Source organism: Orcinus orca, chromosome 1, assembly GCF_937001465.1.
Source record: "Orcinus orca chromosome 1, mOrcOrc1.1, whole genome shotgun sequence".
In the NCBI taxonomy this organism is placed as follows: Eukaryota; Metazoa; Chordata; class Mammalia; order Artiodactyla; family Delphinidae; genus Orcinus; species Orcinus orca.
In genome coordinates, this window is record NC_064559.1 from 116,674,481 (window position 1) to 116,698,696 (window position 24,216).

At 39.6% G+C, this 24,216-nt stretch overlaps 1 protein-coding gene across 2 annotated transcripts; it reads left to right on the forward strand.

Moving 5' to 3' along the window:
- The first annotated feature begins 19 nt into the window (after positions 1 to 19).
- Positions 20 to 23,316, forward strand: PSMA5 (proteasome 20S subunit alpha 5). 2 transcript variants are annotated; one of them, XM_049701587.1, is made up of 9 exons: positions 20 to 71; positions 4,193 to 4,259; positions 10,814 to 10,940; positions 13,162 to 13,229; positions 14,168 to 14,275; positions 14,417 to 14,475; positions 15,066 to 15,168; positions 16,378 to 16,464; positions 23,074 to 23,316. In XM_049701587.1, exons 3-9 carry the CDS (start codon positions 10,892 to 10,894, stop codon positions 23,149 to 23,151), a joined length of 552 nt encoding a protein of 183 aa, XP_049557544.1. In that variant the 5' UTR covers positions 20 to 71; positions 4,193 to 4,259; positions 10,814 to 10,891; the 3' UTR covers positions 23,152 to 23,316. The 2 variants fall into 2 exon arrangements, with proteins under 2 accessions (XP_049557544.1, XP_004263180.1); XM_004263132.3 differs by having other exon boundaries at positions 37 to 177.
- The last annotated feature ends 900 nt before the right edge of the window (positions 23,317 to 24,216 follow it).

The window sequence follows — 24,216 nt, forward strand, 5'->3', positions numbered from 1 at the left end:
GGAGGGCGGGCTGAAGGGGTTGCGAGCGCACGCGCAGTTGGTAACGGAGACTTGGCTGTGTGGCGGTGTGGGTGAGTTGGGTGCAGGTGGACTCGTCTTGGCCCTCAGAATCCCCGAGTGGCCGCTGCCGCTTTCTCCTGCCCTTACCATGTTTCTCACCCGGTCTGAGTACGACAGGTCTGTGTGGTTGGGGGAAATGGGGTGGAAGTTACGGGTCGGCGGGCCCGGGGCCCGGTCTGGGCCTGGGTTCTGCCGTGTCATGGGGGCGCCCCAGGATCCCGAGTCTGGCCCGGCCCGGGGATCTCTCGCCTTCCCCAGCCGCCCGCTGTGATTCCCCAGGCTAGAGTTGCGCCTGTCGGCCGCACTTGTCCTACCGCTGAGTCACTGCTGGGTCCGAAGTCGGTGCGGAAGCGTGAAGCTCCGCTTTGTGCTTGGGGAAAGGCGGCTGGCGCGCCGCGACTCCGACCTTTAACCTGGAAAGGCCAGGAGTCACCCCTTCTCCCCTTCATCTTTTTGTGCTGAGTGTGACTGCCTTTTAAAAAATGTAAACGTGTGCCTGGAAGAAAAAGCAATTAGAGATCACTTAATGGGTTTGATCATTTCAGCTCCCTTTTCCTTCTAGGAGCACAACCTCGTTTTCCGTTTCTTAGCTGTGGGAACAGAGCAGCCATTCCTTAGATTGAGGTGTAATGGGGCGTGATGTGATGTATAGTTTCTGCAGAAGCGCGAAGGAAGTCTCAGCTTCGCCCAGATATAGTGTATGGTGTCTGATTTTATGGGAACTGGAGTTTAGAGTGTTCTCAAGAGTTTTGTCATCATGCTGATTCAACTAGACCCAAGCTTTTCTGACTTTTTAAACAGTTTAAAGCAAGTTACTTTAAATGTGTGTTGCAGCCAGATCTGTTTTTGAAATCAAAGCTGTGAGGTTGTTGTATTTGTATAAAACAAAAAATCTTTCAGAGCTTGGAAATGTTAAGTAATATTAAATTGTACATACTTATGCTGTAGACATTTTTACTTTCAGTTTCTGTTTTGATCAGTTACGTTTCACATAGCTATTGTTTTTTTTAAATTTTAAAGCCAGGAAAGGCAGATGTTTTCTTTGTACTAGATGGCTTGAGAAGCTGCATTTCTTGTCAAGTATATGTTGAACCTGTCAAAAGTTTTATCAGTTAGAACTACCACTTTAAGAAAAAAATCCTTTTACTGACTCATAGAAGATGTATGTGAGGTTTTAAAACTGACTCCTTAAGAAAAAACAAAAAAAAAAACCGGACTCCTTTTCCTACTGTCCTATAAAATAACTTTGTTAGTCAGTATTTAGCTTCCAGAGCATTGAAAAGAATCATCTTTAGGTGATATAATTTTGAGTAAGGGGTGTGTATGATGGAAATTGTTATTCTTATCAGAAAACCTTTATTAAGGTTTTTGTGATCATTTACTTAACATCTTTATTAACTGCTTTGTGTTACTCATTTTTGTATCTTCCTAAAGAATGCCTAAAACAGTCCTTTTTTATTCACTTAGCTAAGGTACTTGAATGCTTGTCATATGGCAGTGAACAATATCATGTTCCTTTTTCTCGTATGGGAGACTGTCCTTTAAAGAACTATTTACAAAAGTAACTATAGTATAATTCAGAAATGTGTTCATGTCATTAGAGAAGCTCAAATCAACACTATGGGAGTTTGACGAGAGAGATTTTTGCATTCAATATTAGGGTATTATGGAAAACTTCAAAAGGAGCTGATATTTAAACTGAGCCTTAGGAACTTCCCTGGTGGTTCAGTGGCTAAGACTCCGCGCTTCCAATGCAGGGGGCCCGGGTTCGATCCCTGGTCAGGGAACTAGATCCCACATGCATGCCGCAACTAACAGCCCACATTCGGCAATGAAGATCCCACTTGCTGCAAATAAGACCAAGCACAGCCTAAATAAATAAATAAATTTTAAAAAACATAAATAAACTGAGTCTTAGATGTAAGGTTTTAATAAATATGGAGAGTGAGAGTGAATAGTTTTGAGGCAGAGAATATAGGATGAACAAAGGAGGGGCAGTGGGAAAGCATACATAGTGTTTGTGAAAATTCTAGTCTGCTGGCACATATGATACACATATGGGAATGGGGGGAGATCTGGGAAAACACTATGGTGCTAGATACTGGATGGTTTTTAATATGAGGTTGAGAAGTTTGGGTCTTATTTTGTAGGCATCTGTGTGGCATAAATTATAATTTTAAGAAGTTACATAATCATAATTGCGTTGTATAGAGATTAATTGACTGGATTAGAGGAAAGAGAATCAGTACCAGTTAGAAGGCTATTAAAATAGTTGAAAGGTAATGAGGGCATTGAGAATGGAAGGGAGTGTAGAGTTACTGTGTGGGGGGCGTGGGGGGAACTGATTTGAATTGATATGACTTGGCATATTGTTAATTATGGGAAAAAGGGAGGAGTGAGTCAGATCGTTCAGAACTTTATAGTTTGGGGAACTGGGAGATGCGAGGTGTTTTAAAGTAAAAATGAAGTAGGAATGGCAGGAGATGTAGCTGATTTTGCAAGGGTGACTGTATATTTCAGACTGGAAAATGTCAAGTGTTTGGCACTAATGGGATATCCAAATGGAAATGCTCAGGAGGCTTTCAGATTAATCAGGAAAGAGGTCAAACTGGTAATAGAGATTTGGAAGTAGTTAGTGCTTGACATGAATGAAATAACCCAGAGAAAGTTTGAAAACAGGGCCAAGAGCAGAGCCCACATTAGGAAAGACTTAGTAATACCTCAACAGGATAAAGTTCCTGAATTAGGGTGAAAATACTGTATTCGTATTCACACAGTACTTTACACTTTACAAAGTGCTTTCATAATCTGTGCAATTCAATACCAATTGTATTATGACAGAGGCAGGATAGATTTTTTTTTTTTTTCATTTGAGCAAATTAAAGTTAGTAAGTGGCAGAATTAGAATTTAATCCCAGGTCTTCTGCCCTCGGACTTTCCTCTCAGTGATTTTTAAAAGCTGTTTCTTAGAGTCCTAAATTTCCTTTTAAATGACATTAGGGATAGTACCTCTGGGGAAAATGGGAGGCTGGAATGGTGAGATTCTCTTTTGACTCCTGATAGTTGAAAGCTTGGTCTTAGATTGCCTAAATTCTCATTCCAGTTCTGCCTCCTATATGCTGAGTGACTGGGCAAATTAGTCAACCTCTTTGTGTCTCAACTTCCTCATCTCTAAAGTAGTATCGCTTTAGAATACTATTTCATGGGATTGTTTTGAGAATTAAGTGTGTTGTCATTTAAAGGTTTGCAACAGTGCCAGGCATATAGTACATATTCAGTAAATGTCAACTTGTATTATTATCTGTTTTATATTTGGGATATATATATATATATATAAAAAATATTTATTTTTTTAAAAAAAGAGGTTTTGATAAAACAAATTTGAAAACACTGCTCTATATCATCTTACACGTTATAAACTCCAGACTCCATAAACCAAGGAGCACAACTATTTTCATTCATTTGTTCAAATATTCTTAAAGTGTCCATTGTGTGCGGAAAGCTTTTATAGCTAACACCATGATGCTTCTTCTCCAAAGGGATTTCTAACAGATGAGCAAGGAAAGGTTGGGAATTGTTTAAGGGAGAAGAGCAGTCTGGCATGTATAATGTATTGAGTGAATTAACTAGGTTAGGCTTTAGGAACTGCAACAGATCTCAGTCTGTTTTTCAGATAACAATACTAATTCATACAAATAAATAGAGAAATGTCCCTGTGGCTGACTTTTACTAAAAAGTAAGATATTAACATCAAATTCACGTAATGGGAAGAGGATAAGGATAAATGCACATTTTCTTAGGAATTGCCTGATAGTTTGGGGGCATGAATTTACCAGAGGGATTCCAAATTGATTCAAGATAGAGGCAGAAAGTCACCTGCTTTCATTTGATCAGTTTGAAGATACTTTGGGAGTGGGGCAGAGGTGTTCTATGTATAGGTTCCATTCTCTTGAAAAACTGTTAATGTACCAAAAAACAGCTACAGATTGTTGTGGGTAAAGGAGCATAAAGACAGTGTGCACATCTTGTAGCCATCTGAGCTAGATGTCAAGGAACTTGACATTAGTGTCTCTATGCTTATTTTTTCTGACAATTTTAATACCTTTTTCTTTTTTCTTTTTTTTAATTATAGGGGTGTGAATACTTTTTCTCCTGAAGGAAGATTATTTCAAGTGGAATATGCCATTGAGGCTATCAAGGTATAGTATCAAGTGGGGTCGTTTTTGAAATTTCATGGCAACTTAGTACTTTGCTGGCAGAACATTTGGAGTAAATGTGTTTTAGCTATTCCTTTAGAAAATGTTCTTTATCTCCCTTTAATCAACCACAGTTAACCTTCTTTTTAATTTTATTTTTTTATTGAAGTATGGTTGATTTACAGTGTTGGGCACAATTAACCATTGTATAACAATTTCAATCCCATTCCTAACAACTACTTTGGAACTTTTTAAACAAATAACTGCTTCATAGTTATGTAAGTAGCTTTTTCTTAGTGGGGTTGGAAGGACATGTTTGTGTTTATAATCTTCTTGGCTATAAAGAAAGGGGTCTAGAATTCCTGAGTTAGCACCTGGGAGATATTTTATAATCTTGAACAAATCATTTAACTGATCACCTGTATTCTTGTTGGTAAATTTGTCAATTTGTACTAGACATTTTTGGGTCTGAATAAGAGATGTGTCCTGTAATCTAACAACAAAATCGAATAGTTCAAACCAGTATTCAAAAAATTAGTTAGAAAGTAAGCTATTTATACTAAAGTTACTTATGTGGGATCTTCTATTTGTTGGATTATGGATAATCTAAATTCTGCTTTAGATCTAAATTAGGTCGTTTAGGATAAGGTCCAGGCATCAGTATTTTTAAGGACTACCTCAGTGATTCTTAGTGTCTAGCAACGGTTGAGAATCACTGATCTAGTCCAACTCTTCACTCTGTTTCAATCACCTCTGCATCCCCAAACAGCTTCTGTTTTTATAGATCTAGTGACAGAATATTTTCTCACTAGATAGCTCATTCTGTTTGGAAATCGTTCATAATGGTTTAGAAATTTATCCTTATATTGAATTGAAAGTCTAGCTTCCTGAAGTTTCCTTCAGTTGGCCCTAGTTTTGCCCTTGAACCATACAGGATGTTTAAACCTCTTCCATAAGGCAATTCCTCACATATTTGAAGAGAACTATTGTGTTTCCCTCTAAGTTACCTCTTCTAGAAAGAGTGTATTGGGGAAAATAGTTGTATGAGAATCTGGAAAGGGCAAAGAAGATTCTTAGTTGAAGACATAGAAGTGAAGGTGGAAGCATTGTAGTAGATAGTGGGCAGAAAACGATGGGCCAGCTACAAAAAGTGCCTGTTTTCTATTTCTAATCATGTGTGCCCTATATTTAAACCATATGTTACTATGAAGTCTGAGATTATCACAATTCCAAGCTGTAGCATTTATTTTGAGCCTCAGCTAAGGTAATAGTTCTATCCAGATGTGCAAGCGAAGAGTAATTCTCAGTTTTTTTGGTTCTCCTTAAGCCCGTTAGTGCTAGTAATTTCCACGTTGCTTAGAGATAACGAGATAGTATCTGATCTCTGTAGCCCTAGTTTGAGCTAGGATGGAGTAGTGCCATTAATGTATGCTGCTTAACCTGTGTAAAAATTCATACTCCTAGGTGTTGAAACAACCTTGTTGTTGTCTTGGCAACTTAGCCAATGTGAAAGCAATTTGATAACTATAAGGATTTAGTAGTATGAAAGGAGCTGGAGAAATGACTGAAAATGGCTGACAAATAGAAATTATCACGTAGAGGTGCTGTATGGATGGCATGGGTGAGATATAGCCAGCAGAGGTGGGAGCAGAGTGCCTTTTAGAGTTAGGTTTGGGGGAAGAAATGGAAATCTGTGACAGTGTCAAAATTATTGTATTATTCTGAGCATCTGGACATTGGTTACTATGCTAGTGAATTATATTAAATAAATAATACATAGTCAGTTCAAGTGTTCCCTTTCTTCCCTCCTCCATCTCCCCAGTCCCAACCCAGGGTGGGGGTGGAGTTTAGTCAGAATCGTAATATTGAAATGTCTGGGTATAAATATAATGTACAAGAGAAAATTATCTTGATATATTTTGTAAAATAGCCTGTCTCAAAATATTGACCCTTTTTTGGAGTAGAAGCATAGAAATTATATTTTTTAATTAATTGATTGGTTGATTTTTGACTGCATTGGGTCTTTGTTGCTGCGTGCGGGCTTTCTCTAGTTGCGGCGAGTGGGGGCTACTCTTCATTGTGGTGCTCAGTCTCTAGGTGCACGGGTTTCAGTAGTTGTGGCACGTGGGCTCAGTAGTTGTGGCTCGCGGACTCTAGAGCGCAGGCTCAGTAGTTGTGGTGCACGGGCTTAGTTGCTCCGCGGCATGTGGGATCTTCCCGGACCAGGGCTCAAACCCGTGTCCCCTGCACTGACAGGCGGATTCTTAACTACTGCGCCTCCAGGGAAGTCCTAGAAGGCTATTTAAGTTGGAGGCCAAATTGAACAAGTTGAAAATTTTTTCTTGTGCTATGAGAACTTCCTCCACAAAATAATTACAGGGACTATTGACATTTTAGAACGGATAATTCTTTGTTGTGGGGGACAGACCTGTGCATTGTAGGCTGTTTAGCAACATCCCTGGCCTCTACCCGTTAGATGCCAGTAGCACTCACTCCTCCAGTTGTGACAACCAGAAATGTCTCCAGACTTTGTCAGTTGTCCCCTAGGGGGTAAAATGGCTCCCGGTTGAGAATAACTCTGCTAGATAAAATTTTAAGGTAGGCATGGGGACTTCCCTGGTGGCGCAGTGGTTAAGAATCCGCCTGCCAATGCAGGGGACACGGGTTCGAGCCCTGGTCCGGGAAGATCCCACATGCCGCAGAGCAACTAAGCCTGTGAGCCACAACTACTGAGCCTGCACTCTAGAGCCTGCGAGTCACAAGTACTGAAGCCCACATGCCACAACTACTGAAGCCCATGCACCTAGACCCATGATCCATAGCAAGAGAAGCCACCACAATGAGAAGCCCACGCACTGCAATGAAGAATAGCCTCCGTTCGCCGCAACTAGAGAAAGCCTGTGCGCAGCAATGAAGACCCAATGCAGCAGTAAATAAATAAATAAATAAAAATTTACAAAGTAGGTATGAATTCTGTTCTGCTCTGTTCAGTTGGAGATTCAAGATCAATACACTATACACAAAACAATTAGAGGACAACTAAGTGCCAAATTAAATTCTCTGACAATGGTTTCTGACTTTTTTATTTTACAGTTGACCCTTGAACAAGGCAAGGGTTAAGGACACCGACCCTCCAAGCAGTCTAAAATTGCCCTATAATCTATTGATATAGTTGGCCCTCCATATCTGTGGTTCCTCATTCACCCATTCAACCAACCACAGATCAGTACTGTTGTATTACCATTGAAAAAAAAAATCCACATGTAAGTGGACCTGCACAGTTCAAACTTGTATTGTTCAAGGGTCAACTGTATTTTTAAGGCATACGTGCATGTAGTTTTAGTCAGAAGGTAAAATAGTTTTATAAACCTTGTAACAAAAGCAGAAATCCCTGAGCCTGCCCCTCTTTATCTTCAGCTTCTCAGATGCAACATTTTAAAGTCTTTTAGCTAATTTTCTTGGCATTTACTTCCATATCTCTAAGATAGGAACACAGACTTACATTTTTTTCACCTAGGTATTATCCACAGACTTTTCATTATGAAGGATGACGACTTCTGCCCCCAGTGACACACAGATATACAGTTTCCTACTGGGGTAGAGATAGGGCAACCCTCTCAATGTGTGTCATATCTATCATAATTTTGTTAGATCATTAGTCAACATTTCTATTGGTAAGACTACGTAAATGCTTTTCATACCTGAGCTGTTTTTCTGTTTCTGCACAATAGTGTTTTCCTGGGAGTTTGTAATTCTCTTTAAAAATTTTGCCTAATTTAGTATGTAAATATCAATAATTCATCCCCAAGGTCTCTCCAAGTTATGTATATCCTCTCAAAACACTCAGGCACATTAAGTATCCTGTGAAAGATTCTTAAAGAAATCTTTGAGCCTTTGACCAGCTCTAATCTGGACTGGTTCTCTGGGCCTGCTGCACAGCTGTATACTTAGGCTCTTCTATCATCATCATCCTAGGAACTCTCTTTAACTCCCTCTTGCGTTAGATCGCAAGTCATTTTCTTTTTTGATGTATTCCTTCAATTTGGTAGAACCCATTCTCCAATGATTTCATAAGAAAGTATTTTCAATTTCCAAGCTTTTTTGCTTTTTTTCCTTTTTCTTATTAGTGTCCTGTTCTTGTTTTATGGATGAAAATACCTTTTTCAAGGACTAAAAAAAATTTTTTTCTTTAGATTTCTTTTTCCCCTTGAACAAGCTAGATTCTTTAGAGATATATATTTTTAAACTGCAGATCTTGACCTATTAGTGGGCACTGAATCAATTTAGTAGGTCATGGGAGCATTTCTTTTTGACGTAGACTGGAGCAGTAGATCTCAGAATGCCTTGCTCATAGTATTGGTGAGTGTTTTCTTTTCTGCATGAAACTTTGTTTCTATTATATTTATTTCTTTGTACCTGTTTGTGTATTTTGGTCATGATATAAAGTATATTTCTTAATGTAGATTTGGGTCAGAAAATTTGAAAACTACTGCTCTAGAGAAAACTGCCTCTTCTCATTTCATGCCTTGAAGGTGTTTCTGCCTGCTCACTTCTGAGAGCTGAGCAGGGAAAGAAGGCTGGGGTTCTTAACATTAAACTTGTCAATTTTTACTTAATTCCCGTTTTCCTGTAGTACTCTGCCTTCGATGGTGGCATCCCCCAATCTAGAGACCCTCTGTTGTACTCTCTCCAGAGTCTTCTACAGGAGTGGGAGTGGGGGCCATCATCTAGCTTTACAACGTAGGGTAAGAGATCTGGAAATCTGTCTCTTAAGCAAACGTTGAACTAATTTTATAATTTTTAGCTGTTCTGTTTCTATTTCCAGAGGTCCTTGTTGCCACCATTCCCTTTTTGGGGGGTCCTATGATAGAAATCAGGTTGTTTCTTGACTTTCTTTACTACTGGCTTAGGATTTGGATTTCTCAGGTTTGCTAAGTAAGTAATCACTAACCCATCTTCTTGCTTTAAAATTTTGTGTCTGTGTCTTTGTCCACTCTTTGTCCTAGTGGATTTATCCAGTCCCCGCTTAAGCCTTTTAATCTCCTGTTCTAAGGCTTGGAGAAGGAGTAGAGCTAATGTATGTATTCAGTCTACACCTTTACTTAGAAGTAAGAGCACTCATTTTTTACATAAAATTCTTTGACATTTTATCTCCTGTAGTTATGCATGTACCATTAAGAAAATATACAGTGAAAAGCAGGTCTATATATTTAATAACACTTCTAAATAAAGTCAAAACTTTACACATTTGAAAAATAATACATATATGTAAGAGACATGATCATTCAGTCTGCATGCGTTTTAAGCATGTTATGCACAATGATTTATGAAATTCTTTGGAATACTTTGCAATAACAGACTCCAGGAATCTGATGCTCACACTGATAGTCATTGCTTTGTAGAACTAAGTAAATATAGTGATTTACTGTAAGTAAATATAGTGATTATTTAGAGGAGAGAGCACGCATAGTTATGGAAGCCTTTATGAATGATGGGTAGAATTTGGATAGGCAAAGGGAGGAGCGTATTCCAGGTGGGACAGCATGGGCAGAACAAGGGTAGCGGATAATATAGCATGAGAAAATGGATTTGGCTATACCTGAGGGATTTTGCTGGAGAATGATAAATAATAAAGTTGGAAGAGTAAAGTAGGATTAGGTTTTGAGGACTCTGGAAGCTTTACTTGGATTTTATGTTACAGGCAGTATAGAGAGATATTAATTCTTTAGAGAAGGAGAAGTATAATGAAAATAGTATTTTATTGTTATCAGTCAGGCCATAATATGAAAGATACATTGGGAGAGAGAGATTAAAGATAGACTAAGGAGGCTATTGAAGTAATCTTGGCATATAAAAAAATAGCTAACATTTGTTGCTCATTTATTACGTACAAGTTACCATTTTAAGCATTTTATGTATGTGTGTTTACCCCTCTTGATGTGTAGGTATTGTTGTTATTATCCCCCTTTTGTAGATAAGGAAACTGAGACAAAGAGGGGTGGGTGACTAGGATGGTGACATGGAGATGGAGAGATGAAATCAAGCTATATTGTAGACTGCTAGTGACCTTGAAAGATATTTTTATGTTGTTGGTGTTTCTTTATCTTTTCTTTTTTCTTTCTTTGTTTTTTTTTTTTAAGTAAATGACTTTTCTGGAGTCACATAGATTTGAGGGATATCACCTTTTCGGATAGATCAAGGTAGCAGAGGTAAAAAGATACCAAGTCCAGAAAAAACATTAGAGTTGTATTACTTCTTGCCCTCTATGTTTAGAACTTTAGAATCTGCCCCTCTCCAAAAAACTGGCATTAGAGTTGATCATTTTCCGGACATTTTCAAGACCTTGAACTTCCCCTTTAGAAGCACAAAATTCTGTAAATCAGTGCTCTTGCCATTGACAGGAATAGTAAATTATTAGGGTGCTCCTTATTTTCTCTGTGTATTAGATATGGCTGATTGAAGCTTCTATCATGTGAAGATATACAGAGAGATTCCTGGTGAGTATGTGAGATTGTTCTTTGACTTCTATATGATAACCATAACCTGTTTCTCTTTAGCTTGGTTCTACAGCCATTGGGATCCAGACATCAGAGGGTGTGTGCCTAGCTGTGGAGAAGAGAATTACCTCTCCACTCATGGAGCCCAGCAGCATTGAGAAAATTGTAGAGATTGATGCTCACATAGGTAAGGAGTAGGAGAAGGCTGTTCTGTAGGATCTTGCCTGGGTTAATCAGTCTTCTTTGATGTTTCAAGGGAGGTTCATTAGGTGAGCATCTTATCCCTTGTTAGTTATCATTTTCCAGGTAGTAGGCCATTGTGCATAATATAGGTAGTAGGAAGCAGTTATAGGATTCACCTACTCCCAGACGTTCCTTTCTCCCTCAGATTTATACTTGGCAAATGTGATGGTTATTGAAATATGTGAAGGTTGAATCATAGGCCAGCTCCCTATGGTGGCTGGGTCCTCATCGATGCATAACATTAGGAGGCTACCTGGAGCAGAGGATTGTGTGGGAAGGTAGGGGTGTCCACTAAGCAAAGAGAAATTCTTAAAGATCTTCAGAGTGACCAAGGTGCAGAGAGTATAAGGATGATAGACTTTGACCCAGATCGGTACTCTTCCTCTGTTTTCAGATTTATCATTTCAGTCTATCTCCCCTCACCTTCCCTTCCTCTCTTTTTTGGGTCCCTGTTAAATTCCCCTGCCGTGGCTTCTGGCATCATTGTAGCATGATGAGTAGTTCTACTTATTTATAGCATGGCATTTTAGTTGACTGCCCACATTTACTTAACCTATCTAGTCATCTAATTACTGAAACATTGGTAAAATAATTAATTGCTTGAGGGCGTCAGAATCAAATGCCATAGTGACTCAGGGAGCTTGACATTATCTCTTTCATAGATACAGAAACTGAGATTTAGTCTTTTAAGATTAGAACATTTTATCTACTTTCTCTGAAGCCATCTACCTTTTGGAGGTAGGTCAGTGTCACTTCATTCAACAAATTGAGAACCTATTATGTGCCAGACTTTGTGCTAGACACCAGGGGCACACAAAGGAATGAGACATAGTCCCCGTGTGTTCCAGGAGCATACAGTTTAATTAGATATGTAAATAAGTCAATGCAATTAAGTGAAGTAGGTATTAAGAAAGGCTGTAGTATATGCTTAGTAGGGGTACAATGGAGGAAACAATTAGTTTTCCCTGGGGCCAGTGGTAGTGAGGTTTTCAGAAAAGGATTCCATAAAGGTGATGCTTGAGCTGAACTGAATTCTAAAAGATAAGGAAGTGTTTACCAAGTGAATAAGTGTCTGGGTGTAGCAGAGGAGAGCTTTCTGGTCGGAGGGAATAGAAGAGCAAAGCTGTGGTGGTGTAAAATATAAAATACCCTGGCACACGCAGTTTGGCATGACTGGCAGGTGGAATGTGGCAAGAAATGAGTCTGGGATCAAACAGTGGAAGTCCTTTTTACCACACTAAAGAGCTTGAACTTGATCCTTTTGCATTGCCAAGGTTTTGAGCACTGAGGAAATATGATCAGATTAGGATTTGAGAAAGACCATTCTGATAGTAGTGTTGAAGGTACAGTGAAGGGGGCTGAGACTGGAGGCAGGGAGACCAGGTCAGAAATTTTTTTAATAGTCCAAATAAAGAGATAATGAAGGATTAACCAAGGTGGTGGCCAGAAGACGGAGAGGTAAGGACTAATGCCAGACAGGCTAATCAGACAGCAATTGATAGAATTTGGGATTCAGTTGGTTGTGAGGGCCAGGGAAAAAGATGGAGCCTAGAAGGGAAATGAGTTGAGTCTGTGGTATATCCAAGTAGATATATTAAGGCTTTATAGGTCTGAAATGTGGGAGTGAGACCCAGGCTGGAAATTTAGATTTGAGTCATGACGTGTAACGTCACAGCCATAATCTTGGCATCTTGGGCCATCTCTCATATAACTAGTTTGTGTTTGGTCAGAAAGTGAAAAGACTTCATTTTCTTCTAGGGTCTTCCATTGTAGCTCATAGTGAGATAGTTATTTTTTTTCCCTTGTTTCTCCTGTTGGACTGTTAGTGCTTGCTTAGTTTGAAAGTGCATCACGGGCTACCAAAGAGTGCTGAAGGAATGCTTGAGGATGTAACGTGTGGAAATTCATGTTTGAGTAGCTGCTCTTCTCTGTCTCCTACCTTAATAGCTAGACTTCTGTTTCATTATGAATGGTTTTTATTTGTTAGTGATATAATTATACTTGTGTTCAGTGTAGATAATTTCCCATCTAATCTCTTAGGTATATTGCTATGGGATTGCTGAATGGCTGCCATGGTTTCACTCCAGAATTTCAGTATTTCCTGAGTGGATGAAAGAGTTCTACAAGGATTTGGCTATCGGGTCACTGTTGCTTTTACATTGCAGGTTGTGCCATGAGTGGGCTAATTGCTGATGCTAAGACTTTAATTGATAAAGCCAGAGTGGAGACACAGGTAAAATTAGCATCATCTCTCCTTTTTACCATGATGCTTGTGTTCCTTGTTTAGTGATGATATAACTGCCTGGGCTGTACTGCAGGTATCTGTGTTAATATCAGATGTAGCTCTTGGGAGTGATTTTGGGTAGAATCCCTAGTTACAACTTTCTGAGGCTTGGAGTCTAGCCATCCAACCATTGCAGCTTTGAGGAAGCCCTGGTAAATAGTGCTGACAGTCTCTTGCTTCTTTTTGACTTGCCTTATATAAAGCAAGCATTGCACTGTATTCTGTTCCCTAACTGACTTTCTGTGGGAGCACCATAGCAAGAGGTAGAAATAGCTAAAGGAATTCTCACCCCAACTGCCTTTGCAGCTAGGCTTGCAAATGACAGCTCTCCTGTAGTGAGTAATGATATGTACCAGGTGATAAATGCTGGTTAGGAATACTGATTTTTTTTTTTTTTTAACTGAGCTCCTGCTGCCTACAGAGTAGTAGACTGGTAAGAAAAAAATATCTGATTGGTAAAAAATTTTTTTTGTGCTTATTTGCAGGTTTGCTGTCAGTACTTATGTAAGAATAAGTCATTTAATTTAAACTCCAACAGAATGCTAAGATAGGGCCTTTGAGGGAAAGCGGCACTCAGCTATTAGCCTTCACTTTGTGAAAAGACTAGATTTGGTGCTCTGAAGGGTTAACTCTGTTTTTCAAGGGAGCAGTCCTCTCCCTTGAAAAGTCGTCATTGCTTAGAGTCCTTTTGATATAACTTTATTTCCAGAGCTATTTCTCTTCCTCTCATGCAGTCCCGAGCATTTGAGTTTAATGTTAAGGAAAACACACCAGAGCTTGAGCATTCAGTTTTTAACCACAGTTCAAAGGGATGTGTGTGGTGAGATGGTGGGCTACTTTTAATGCCATTCTTACGAAAGGTAGACCATGCTTTGCTCTTCTTTTAGAACCACTGGTTCACCTACAATGAGACCATGACAGTGGAGAGTGTGACTCAGGCTGTGTCAAATCTGGCTCTACAGTTTGGAGAAGAAGATGCAGATCCAGGTGCCATGGTGAGTTTGACGCTTGTGCGAAGCTTTCTTGCTGTCCTGTGGAACTGATGACATTTGTCCTCGGAACATGTCTTTCCTGTCTCTTCTCGCCCCCCTACTTCATAGCTATTTATCTTAATACCTCCTGCTTTTTGGTTTTAGTCTCGTCCCTTTGGAGTAGCACTGTTATTTGGAGGAGTTGATGAAAAAGGACCCCAGCTGTAAGTACCATTTGGCCATTTTTTTCCTGCTTCCTTTTTGGGAGAATTATTTTCATTTGGGATGGGACTGGTTGTTTAAATCAAGTGAGAAGATTATTGTAGAGTTGTAAAAATGAAGGGCTTCTAATTCTATAAAGTTCATTGATTCTGTGCTGCTTACACAAAAACAAATTTGGGGATTTTATGAAGAACTCCTCTACTGGAATCAGTGCTATTTCTGGAAAGAAATTAGAAGTAACTTTGTTGCTGTAGTCAAAATGTGTTTGAGCCTTGCTTTGGAATATTGATTTGATCCCTGTCCTCAAATAGTATTTAGATAGGCATACATAAGTATCATATTTATATATACTCTCTATATAAAGTATTCTTATACATACTTCTCTTCTAAATCCCTGAGGAAATTATTATTAGTTTTCTTAAACACTTTTTAAAAGATCTGGTTTCTCCAGCCATAGAACATCTTTTGGATTTGTGCCTCGGTATTTCCTGGCTGCAGGGCCAAGCATTTATATTTTTTAGTGAGACGTTTGTTACATAAAATGCCACCGTTCTTAAGCATTTTAATCCTCTTCTTTTTGGTGGTTTTGCAGGTTTCATATGGACCCATCTGGAACCTTTGTACAGTGTGATGCTCGAGCGATTGGCTCTGCCTCAGAGGGTGCCCAGAGCTCCTTGCAAGAAGTTTACCACAAGGTAATTAAGCATTCTCACGACTTCTATTATCTTTTTTTTAAATCATGGTATAATTTACATAAAATAAAATGCACAGACCTAAGAGTTCAGTTCTATGAGTTTTGACAATTGTAACCAGCACTTAAAACAAAATATAGGGACTTCCCTGGTGGTCCAGCGGTTAAGACTCCACGGTCCCAATGTAGGGGGCCCCGGTTCGAGCTGTGGTCAGGGAACTAGATCCCACAGGCCGCAGCTAAAAGATACCGCATGCCACAACTAAGACCCGGCACGGCCAAATAAATAAATAAATAATTTAAAATAGATACATATATATATAGCACACTTCCATCACCCTGCCCCAGAATGCTTGCCTCCTCTCCAGTCAGTCTCTTCCCCCGTTTCAGGCACATTTACCGTTGTAGATTAGTTTTGTCTGGTCTTTCTATGAATAGAATCATACAGTTTGTATTTTCATGTCTGCCTTTTTTTGTTCAACGTACTGTTTTTGAGATACGTTCGTATTTTTGCACATTTCAGTAGTTTCTTTTTATTGATGAGTGGTATGCCATGGTATAGATATACCACAGTTTGTTTATCCTTTATCTTCACAGCTTTACTTAGCAGTTTATATTTCCTAGTCTGGCTCTCCAAGCAAGTGGGCATTTGGTACTTTTTATCTTTGTGGGATGGGAAGCCTTGGTTTGGGGTAACTCATTGTAGTGGCTGAAGGCTGCCCTACTTGTCATTCAGGTGGTTCATACAGGGATGCCTGCTTAAATCAACTTCTAGTATTGCTTTTACGTGTGCAGGAAATTAGATACAAAATGGGGTAAGCAAAGAGCAGATTTTCTAAACCATTGGGCTACCTTCTAGATCATTTGGGAATTATTATTCACAGGATATCATCAATATTATCTTGCTTCTAAATCAAAAGACAATAACTAGAGAAGTCTAACTTTCCCCTTCTTCAAAGATCACTTAACATATTAAAGTTGGTAACTTTGTTCTGGTTCAAAATAAGACTTTTTTTTCTCTGAATAAAGGTACTCTACTTATTTACCATTTACCTGAATTCTGGAGATACTTGTAATGCACTGTACTTATTGAGATGTTTGATTTATTAATATTTGCTAAATCATTTCTTCAGGGAGATATAGGGGAAATCTTTGAAGGAAGGAGGGATTATGTACAATTAATGGCTACTCTTCTTGCCCTCTTTGTTTCAAGTCTATGACACTGAAAGAAGCCATCAAATCTTCACTCATAATCCTCAAACAAGTAATGGAGGAGAAGCTGAATGCAACTAACATAGAGGTATTTTTCTGTTTTATTCAGATATCATAGCTCTCATTGCTGAAGATCAAGATAGTAACATTTTTGTATGCTCAGTTCTCAAGAAGTTATTATCCTGTGAATAAGCAACTTTAGTAACGTGGTATGGCAGAAGCCAGAATTTGGTGAGTTAAAGAATAAAAGGGAGTGATGAAGTGGACAAAACAAGAATATGCTGCCTTCTCAAGAAGTAATTAATGTCAGCAGCAGGCAGCATTAAAGAAAAGGATTTTTGTCTTTTTAAGGATGGGGAAAGACTTGAAAATACTTTTATAGTCTGAGAAGCAAGTAGTGGATAGAAAAATGTTAAAAGAATTAAGGGCTTCCCTGGTGACGCAGTGGTTGAGAGTCCGCCTGCCGATGCAGGGGACACGGGTTCGTGCCCTGGTCCAGGAGGATCCCATGTGCTGCGGAGCGGCTGGGCCCGTGAGCCATGGCTGCTGGGCCTGCGCGTCCGGAGCCTGTGCTCTGCGACAGGAGAGGCCACAGCAGTGAGAGGCCCGCGTACCACCAAAAAAAAAAAAGAATTAAAAGTGGAAGTTAGATAGTGATGGAAAAGTTCTAGAAGAGAGAAGGCATGGTACAAATGAAGGAGTTGGTTTTGAAAAATAGAATTGATTCAGCATTATATTGAATACCCATTACATGCCAGGTACTATGTAGATGCCAGGGATACAGACACAGAAAATCCAGTTCCCATTAAGTAGTATAGAGGACATACAGATAATAACAGCTTGGGTTGATACTTCTGTAATAGCAATATGAATGGATTGACACAGGAACATATAACTTATACTGGGGCGTTAGGAAAGCTTACTGGAAGAGGTGAAGTTAGGAGAAGGGAAGAGAATGGTATTCCAGGAAGAGGGAACAGGACATGTAAAATAACGTTGTGCGTAAAAGGGGACTCTGAGGGATTTATCTGAATGCTGGAGTGTGAGATGTATGTGAGATAGGGAGATGAGACTGGAGAGACGTGGACCAGATTCTGAATGCCCTTATTTAGGATCCTAAGAGTAGACAGCAGGATGGGAGGTAATGATGAGTAAAGTTAAGGCAGGCTTGGAGGTGAACTGGGAGAGAGGTATTATATTTCCCTGGTGATTGTTAGATCATCTGCTGAAGGTGGGTGAATGCAACAGTGAAATTAAAAGGAATGGAAAATATTTGGAAACGTCATTATGGATAGGGAAAAGGGAAGACAGGGATGAGTAAAAGGATTGCTGGGTCACATTAAAATACGCTAGCTGAGGCTGAAATCACAAAACAAGTTGTTGTAAAAAGTCAGGATAGTGGTTACCCTTGGAGGCATGGTATGTATGTATATTATATTTTAATTAAATTTTTAGGGCTTCTCTGGTGGCGCAGTGGTTGGGAGTCCGCCTGCCGATGCAGGGGACACGGGTTCGTGCCCCAGTCTGGGAAGATCCCACATGCCGCGAAGCGGCTGGGCCCATGAGCCGTGGCCGCTAGGCCTGCACATCCGGAGCCTGTGCTCCGCAAAGGGAGAGGCCACAGCAGTGAGAGACCTGCGTACCGCAGGAAGGAAAAAAAAAAAAAAAATTTTAAAGGCCAACTGAAGCTGGAATCACAAATCAGTAATTAAACCAATCAGCACTTACCAGGATACTTTTCAGCTATACTCAGCATAGATTGAGAAAATGTATATTTAGATAAATCTCTGGCAAAGGATTGACTGGTTATGGGCAGAAGAATGGAGAGAGTACTGGAGAGTATTGTTTGTCAATCTGTCACCAATAGAGCCCGGTTCCTTAGGCTGCAGTGAAAGGGGCAAAATTGGGCACCAGAACAAGGGGCTGGCCTAATGGTGGGAAGGTCTGAGAAGAGTTGGAGAGAGGTTGGGGCTGCGGGAGGGGTGTTTGGCTTGCTTCTTCAGCAGGCATGGGGAGAGGGGGTTATGGAATGGAAATGGAAAACTTACTTCATAAATAGTTGTTTTTTCACCTTCTCAGCAAAGATTTGAAAATGTTTCCCCTTCGTGCCAGTCTCTGAGATGATGAGGCGCAAAATATGCAACGATAGCCCATATTGACCCTTAGGAGGGATTTTGTCAGTTCCTTTTGTGCTTTGTTTTCTGTGGTACTGAATGAGATAGGGTCTTGGCATTTCCACTAAGACTATCTCCTTGCTACCTCAGAGTAATTCACATGTGGCTCTTTTGATCTCACAGTGAAGGTTCTAAGCCCTGCTTGGTTCAACTAAAACTTCAAAGATATTTTTTAGCTCATTCAGTTTCAGTGCAACTACAGTGTTGCTTTGAAGAGAGCATCAGGTGTGTGTCCCATCCACGCTCTATCATTAATCCCTGACTAGAGTTTTCTTCCCTTTAACACAGGGGCATTTCCACTTTTCCAAGCTCTAACTCATGGTTTCCAAACCTGGCTGTCCATCAGTCTTTGGCTGTCCATCAAAAATCTCTATTTTTGAAATCTCCTTGGGTGACTCTGATGCTCAGCCTAAGAAGGTCAGGCATTTGGGAGCCACTGCTCTAGAGCCCACCCTCCTCTATCTCTTTGAGGTCCCTGCTCCTCCAGTTGTCCCTTGCGTCACCAGCCTCTCCTCAACAGCCACTTCCCCTCAAAAAGGGAAAATTTCCAAGTTGCATCTTTAGAGAAACAAAAAAACAAAACCCACCTTTGTCAACCCCTCTCTCTACCTAGTATCCTTTTTTAAAAGATCAACTTCATTGAGGCATAATGTACATACTGTAGTGTGTGCCTGTTTTAAGTTTACAGTTCAGTGAATTTTGACAAAGGTATAACCCTTGTATCCGCAACCACAAAATACAGAACGTTTCTGTTATCCCCAAAAGTTCCCTCATGCCCCTTTTTAGTCACTTCCTTCCCACTGATCTGCTTTTTGTCACTATAGATTTGTTTTGCATGTTCTAGAATTTCTTATAAATGGATCTTACAGTGTGTATTCTTTTTGTGTCTCACTTCTTTCACTTAATAATTTTGAAATTCAGGAGTTTGTTACATTTTATTGCTATTCCATTCATCATATCTTTTAACCTTTAATTGCTAGATGATGAATCTGTATTCATTGTCTTCACTGCCTCACGCTCATTTATTTCTCAATCACTGCCTTGGTTTCTGTTATTATTTCCCTGAGACTGCCCCTTGCTAACATAACTCCTCTTTATCAGATTTCATGGTCATTTTTAAGACTTCTTATATGACCTTTTCTGAAGCAGACACCTCAAATTTTTGACAGTTGTAAAACTAAACTCATCATTTTTCCTGAAAACCATTTCCTCTTCCCTTATTTCTAATTCTGGTTGATGACACCTTCAGTGAACCTGTCATTCACAGCAGAAACCTGGAAGACTCTGACCTCCCTTTGCCTTCACCGATTTGTTTCTTTGCCTCCTTAAATAACTCTCATATCAGTGCCTCTTCTTCATGCCTATTCCTAGGGCCTTCTCTTGTTCAGGCCCTCATTTTTCTCCTGCCTTGTATGTTTTGAGATTTCCTAGCTAGTCTTCCTGCCTCTAGCCTTACCCTCCTCATTTTCATTCCATTTCCCCTGCCATTGTGCTACTGAAGTGGATTTTCTAAATTGCATATCTAATCTCAATTGTCCTCCACTTGTAAAAAGTCTTTTCTGACTCTTAACTGTCTGCAAGATAAATTCCAAACTTCTTTTCATGTCATAGTAATTCACTACTTCTTAAGGCATATGTTTAACCTGTTAGGTACCTTGCTAATTTTACATGCAATTATCTTTTAATCCTCACAATAGCCTTATGAGATAGGTATTCCTACTTCCATTTTACAGAGGAGGAAACTGAGGCTTTGAGAAGGCAAGACCTTGCCCAAAGTAACAGTATTGGTAAATGGTGGGGTCACGGTTTGAAACCAGGTCTGATTTGGGGTCCTGTCCTTTTTTTTTTTTTGCGGTACGCAGGCCTCTCACTGTTGTGGCCTCTCCCATTGTGGAGCATAGGCTCCGGGCGCGCAGGCTCAGCGGCCATGGCTCACGGGTCTAGCTGCTCCGTAGCATGTGGGATCTTCCCGGACCGGGGCACGAACCTGTGTCCCCTGCATCGGCAGGCGGACTCTCAACCACTGCACTACCAGGGAAGCCCGGTCCTGTACTTTTTAACACTTTAATACACTATCTCTGTATGAGCTCTGAACTCCTGCTACCTCTCCATTTCATCTCATCACGTATGCAACTTCTGCTCTAGTCATTTGGAATTACTTTCAGTTTTGCAAATGCATCATCTTGTTTCGTGCATTTATGCATTTGCATATTCAGTCTGCCCTCTGCTCCTTGACTGCCCCATTCTTGTAGTGCTTTAAGATACAACTCAAAGATTGCTTCTCCTTGAAGCCTTCCTGGACTCCCCCTAGATTACTCCTTTGTGCCTTTATGTATGCTTGGCTCTGTTGTAACACTTACCTGACTTTAAAAGCATTTGGTGTCTAGAGCTCTTAGTAAATAAGACAGACTTTCTTCATGTTTGGATCTCTAGTGCCTTGTACAACTGTAACTAGTACACAGGTGCTTAGCAATTAATTATTGATCAAATCAATAAAACAAAATATCTGTTTTACCTGCCTCACAGAGGTTTTTTGAAAGTAAAGTGAGGATTTCCCTGGTGGCGCAGTGGTTAAGAATCCTCCTGCCAATGCAGGGGACACAGGTTAGATCCCTGGTCCAGGAAGATCCTGCATGCCACGGAGCAACTAAGCCCGTGCGCCCCAACTACTGGGCCTGTGCTCTAGAGCCCGCAAGCCACAACTACTGATCCTGAGTGCCACAACTACTGAAGCCCACGCGCCTAGAGCCTGTGCTCCGCAGCAAGAGAAGCCACCGCAATGAGAAAGAAGCCCGTGCACTGCCATGAAGAGTAGTCCCCGCTCACCGCAACTAGAGAAAGCCCGCGTGCAGCAAGGAAGACCCAACACAGCCAAAAATAATAATAAATAAATAAATAAATGTATTTTTAAAAAAAGAAAGTAAAATGAGATAAATAGAAAAGTAGCTTTCATATAGATTATGTAAGTAAATGGCAAGGGGTTATTTTTACTCATCTAGTGATGGGTACCTTCCTGAAGGCAGTATTTGGTTTAAGTCCTATTAGTATTGATTTGCAGCCTGGTTCTATAGGACTGTTCTAATTCAGAGTTGCCCAGTTTCTGGTTTTTAGCCCCTGTAATGGTTTGGGAGGACTAGCCTGTGAGCCATGGGTGACTTGACAATAAACTCTATAGGCTCTCACTCTTCTCTGGTTTATTGACTTTGTATCTCTCTGTCCTCATGTCCTTAAGAAAAGCATTTATATATTTTAATTTCCTTGGAATAGAACTCATGGTCTATATGGACATCACTAAATTATTTAACATACATTTTACAAATATGTTTGGGACTCTTCTGATATTTCGTGTAATTGGATAGATCTTTTAGGAGAATCTAGTGGAGACTGCAGGCTTTGAGAGAACATTTTTTTTAGTCTGTCCCCAGACCAGATCTTCAGGTGTTTTAAGATGTGCAGTAGTAGTCTTCTTCTAAATTTTACCTGTAGTTGAGGCAGAGAATAATAAACATTATGTAACTGAGCTGTGCTAATTTTGGCAGTTTTCAAATTATACTAAATATCAATAGTGAATGTTACTCAAAAAATGCCCTATTATGTTTAATTTTAAAGTTAAAAAGTAATATAAGGAAATGACATTTCAAACAAACACAAAAGCTAAAGGGAAAAGTGAAGTGGCACCTATTCCTCAGTATTACCCTAAAACATGGGACTATGTTGTCAGCAGAGATGATGGAAGACCTGGTGGTTTGGTTAAATTTGAAACTAACCATCTTCTGACCCTAGTCTTTTATTGCTTAAATACATTATAATCTGGACTGCTGGTTATTACTAATATCTTTAGTGGTAACTGATTTCCTATGGTCAGTGTTAATGAGATCTTTTCATCACCAGTCCTTTTAAAAAAACAAAACAAATGTTTTTCTTGTTAAGTTACCATATGGGCAGTTTTAGAGAAAACAATACCCACCAATAATAGTTAATTATGTGGTGCTTATTACAATGTTCTAGACACTGTTCTAAGCACTTTACATGGATTGACACATTTAATCCTCACAACTACCCTATGAGTTAGGTGCTTTTATCCCCATTTTACTGATGGAAATTGAGGCACAGAGTGGGCAAGTATACCAAGGTCACATACACAAGTTCAACTTGCAAGTGTGTGAATATGCTTTTAATATATTTCTAAAGGAATCTTTAACAGAAAAAACTACTGACACCAATTTGCTGCTGCTTTTGTGATCCTTGTTGAAGTAACCTCAAGAAGTGACAGTGATGCCAGGCATTTGGTTAACTATTATGTGGTGGGTTAACCTCAAAATAGAAAATTTGGTCAAGAAGATTTTTATTTTGGAGTCAGACAGCTATTTTAGGAACTGCTGCTGGAAAGGATATCCCTGGGACAGCAGATCCCTTAGTTCCTAATGAACAGCTGTGTCACCAACAACTTCTCCTGACCGTGCTGCGGCTATAAGCAGGGTGATCGAGCCGAGCTTATTAAGCCTTCTCTGTTTTCTTTCCAGCTAGCCACAGTGCAGCCTGGCCAGAATTTCCACATGTTCACAAAGGAAGAACTTGAAGAGGTTATCAAGGACATTTAAGGAAGCGTGATCCTCAGAATTTCTTGGGGACAGTTTCAGTTCTCCTAGTTGCCCTTAACTTTTATTTCCAGCTCCAATTCCTTGGAAAATCTCCAGTGTATGTGCATTTTTTTATGATGTCTGTACATAAAGGCAGTTCTGAAATAAAGAAAAATTTTGAATATTTGTTAATAGACTATTCTCTTCTAAAGCAGTCTTGTGTATAAAATACTTGTGTTGTGGGCAGAAAGGATAGTGGTATTAACATCCCTATCCTATCAGTATCCTAAAATTGTTTTAGTGGCTCTGTACAACAGAATCAACTATATTATGAATTCCTTGGTTTTGACAGATGAACTCCCAGCTAGTCCAACTCCTCCTCATGTGTTATAGGTACTAATACCACTTTAAACTTCAGTTCTGTAGTTCTTCTTGAGTAAATAATTTTTTGCTGCTTTCCTTATATGAAGGAGATGCTACTAATTGACCATCAAAAGAACATGTTTTGAGGCCCTCCCCAAAACTGATGGTTTGGAATAAGCCAGCTACAATGTTGTACTATTTCTTGTGCCTTAAGAGACAATTTGGAATGAGATTTTCTTTTTTTTATGAAGTCAAGGACTATAAAAGCATCAAATTCATGATCTTGGCCTCACTGGCAATCAATTACAAATCAGTAAGAGAGAACTGGGTAATTCAGAAGTAGTTTACATTAGACTTTGGAATATACTATGAACTTCCCCCGTTAGAGCTGCCAGCATATGACTGGTTGAGATGATTTAAAGAATCAATCTATTGGAGCCTCAAAAATGGCCATATGGACCCAGCAATCCCACTACTGGGCATATACCCTGAGAAAACCATAATTCAGAAAGAGACATGTACCACAATATTCATTGCAGCACTATTTACAATAGCCAGGACACAGAACCAACCTAAATGTCCATCAACAGATGAATGGATAAAGAAGATGTGGCACATATACACAATGGAATATTACTCAGCCATAAAAAGAAACGAAATTGAGTTATTTGTAGTGAGGTGGATGGACTTAGAGTCTGTCATACAGAGTGAAGTAAGTCAGAA

What these genes read in the sequence shown, in the direction of transcription:
- PSMA5 (XM_004263132.3), top strand. Translation starts at nt 149, where the DNA reads ATGTTTCTCACCCGGTCTGAGTACGACAG. An exon ending in ACCCGGTCTGAGTACGACAG is followed by an intron (nt 178 to 4,192) that starts GTCTGTGTGGTT and finishes TTTTAATTATAG; the next exon opens with GGGTGTGAATACTTTTTCTC. An exon ending in AAGCCAGAGTGGAGACACAG is followed by an intron (nt 13,230 to 14,167) that starts GTAAAATTAGCA and finishes CTCTTCTTTTAG; the next exon opens with AACCACTGGTTCACCTACAA.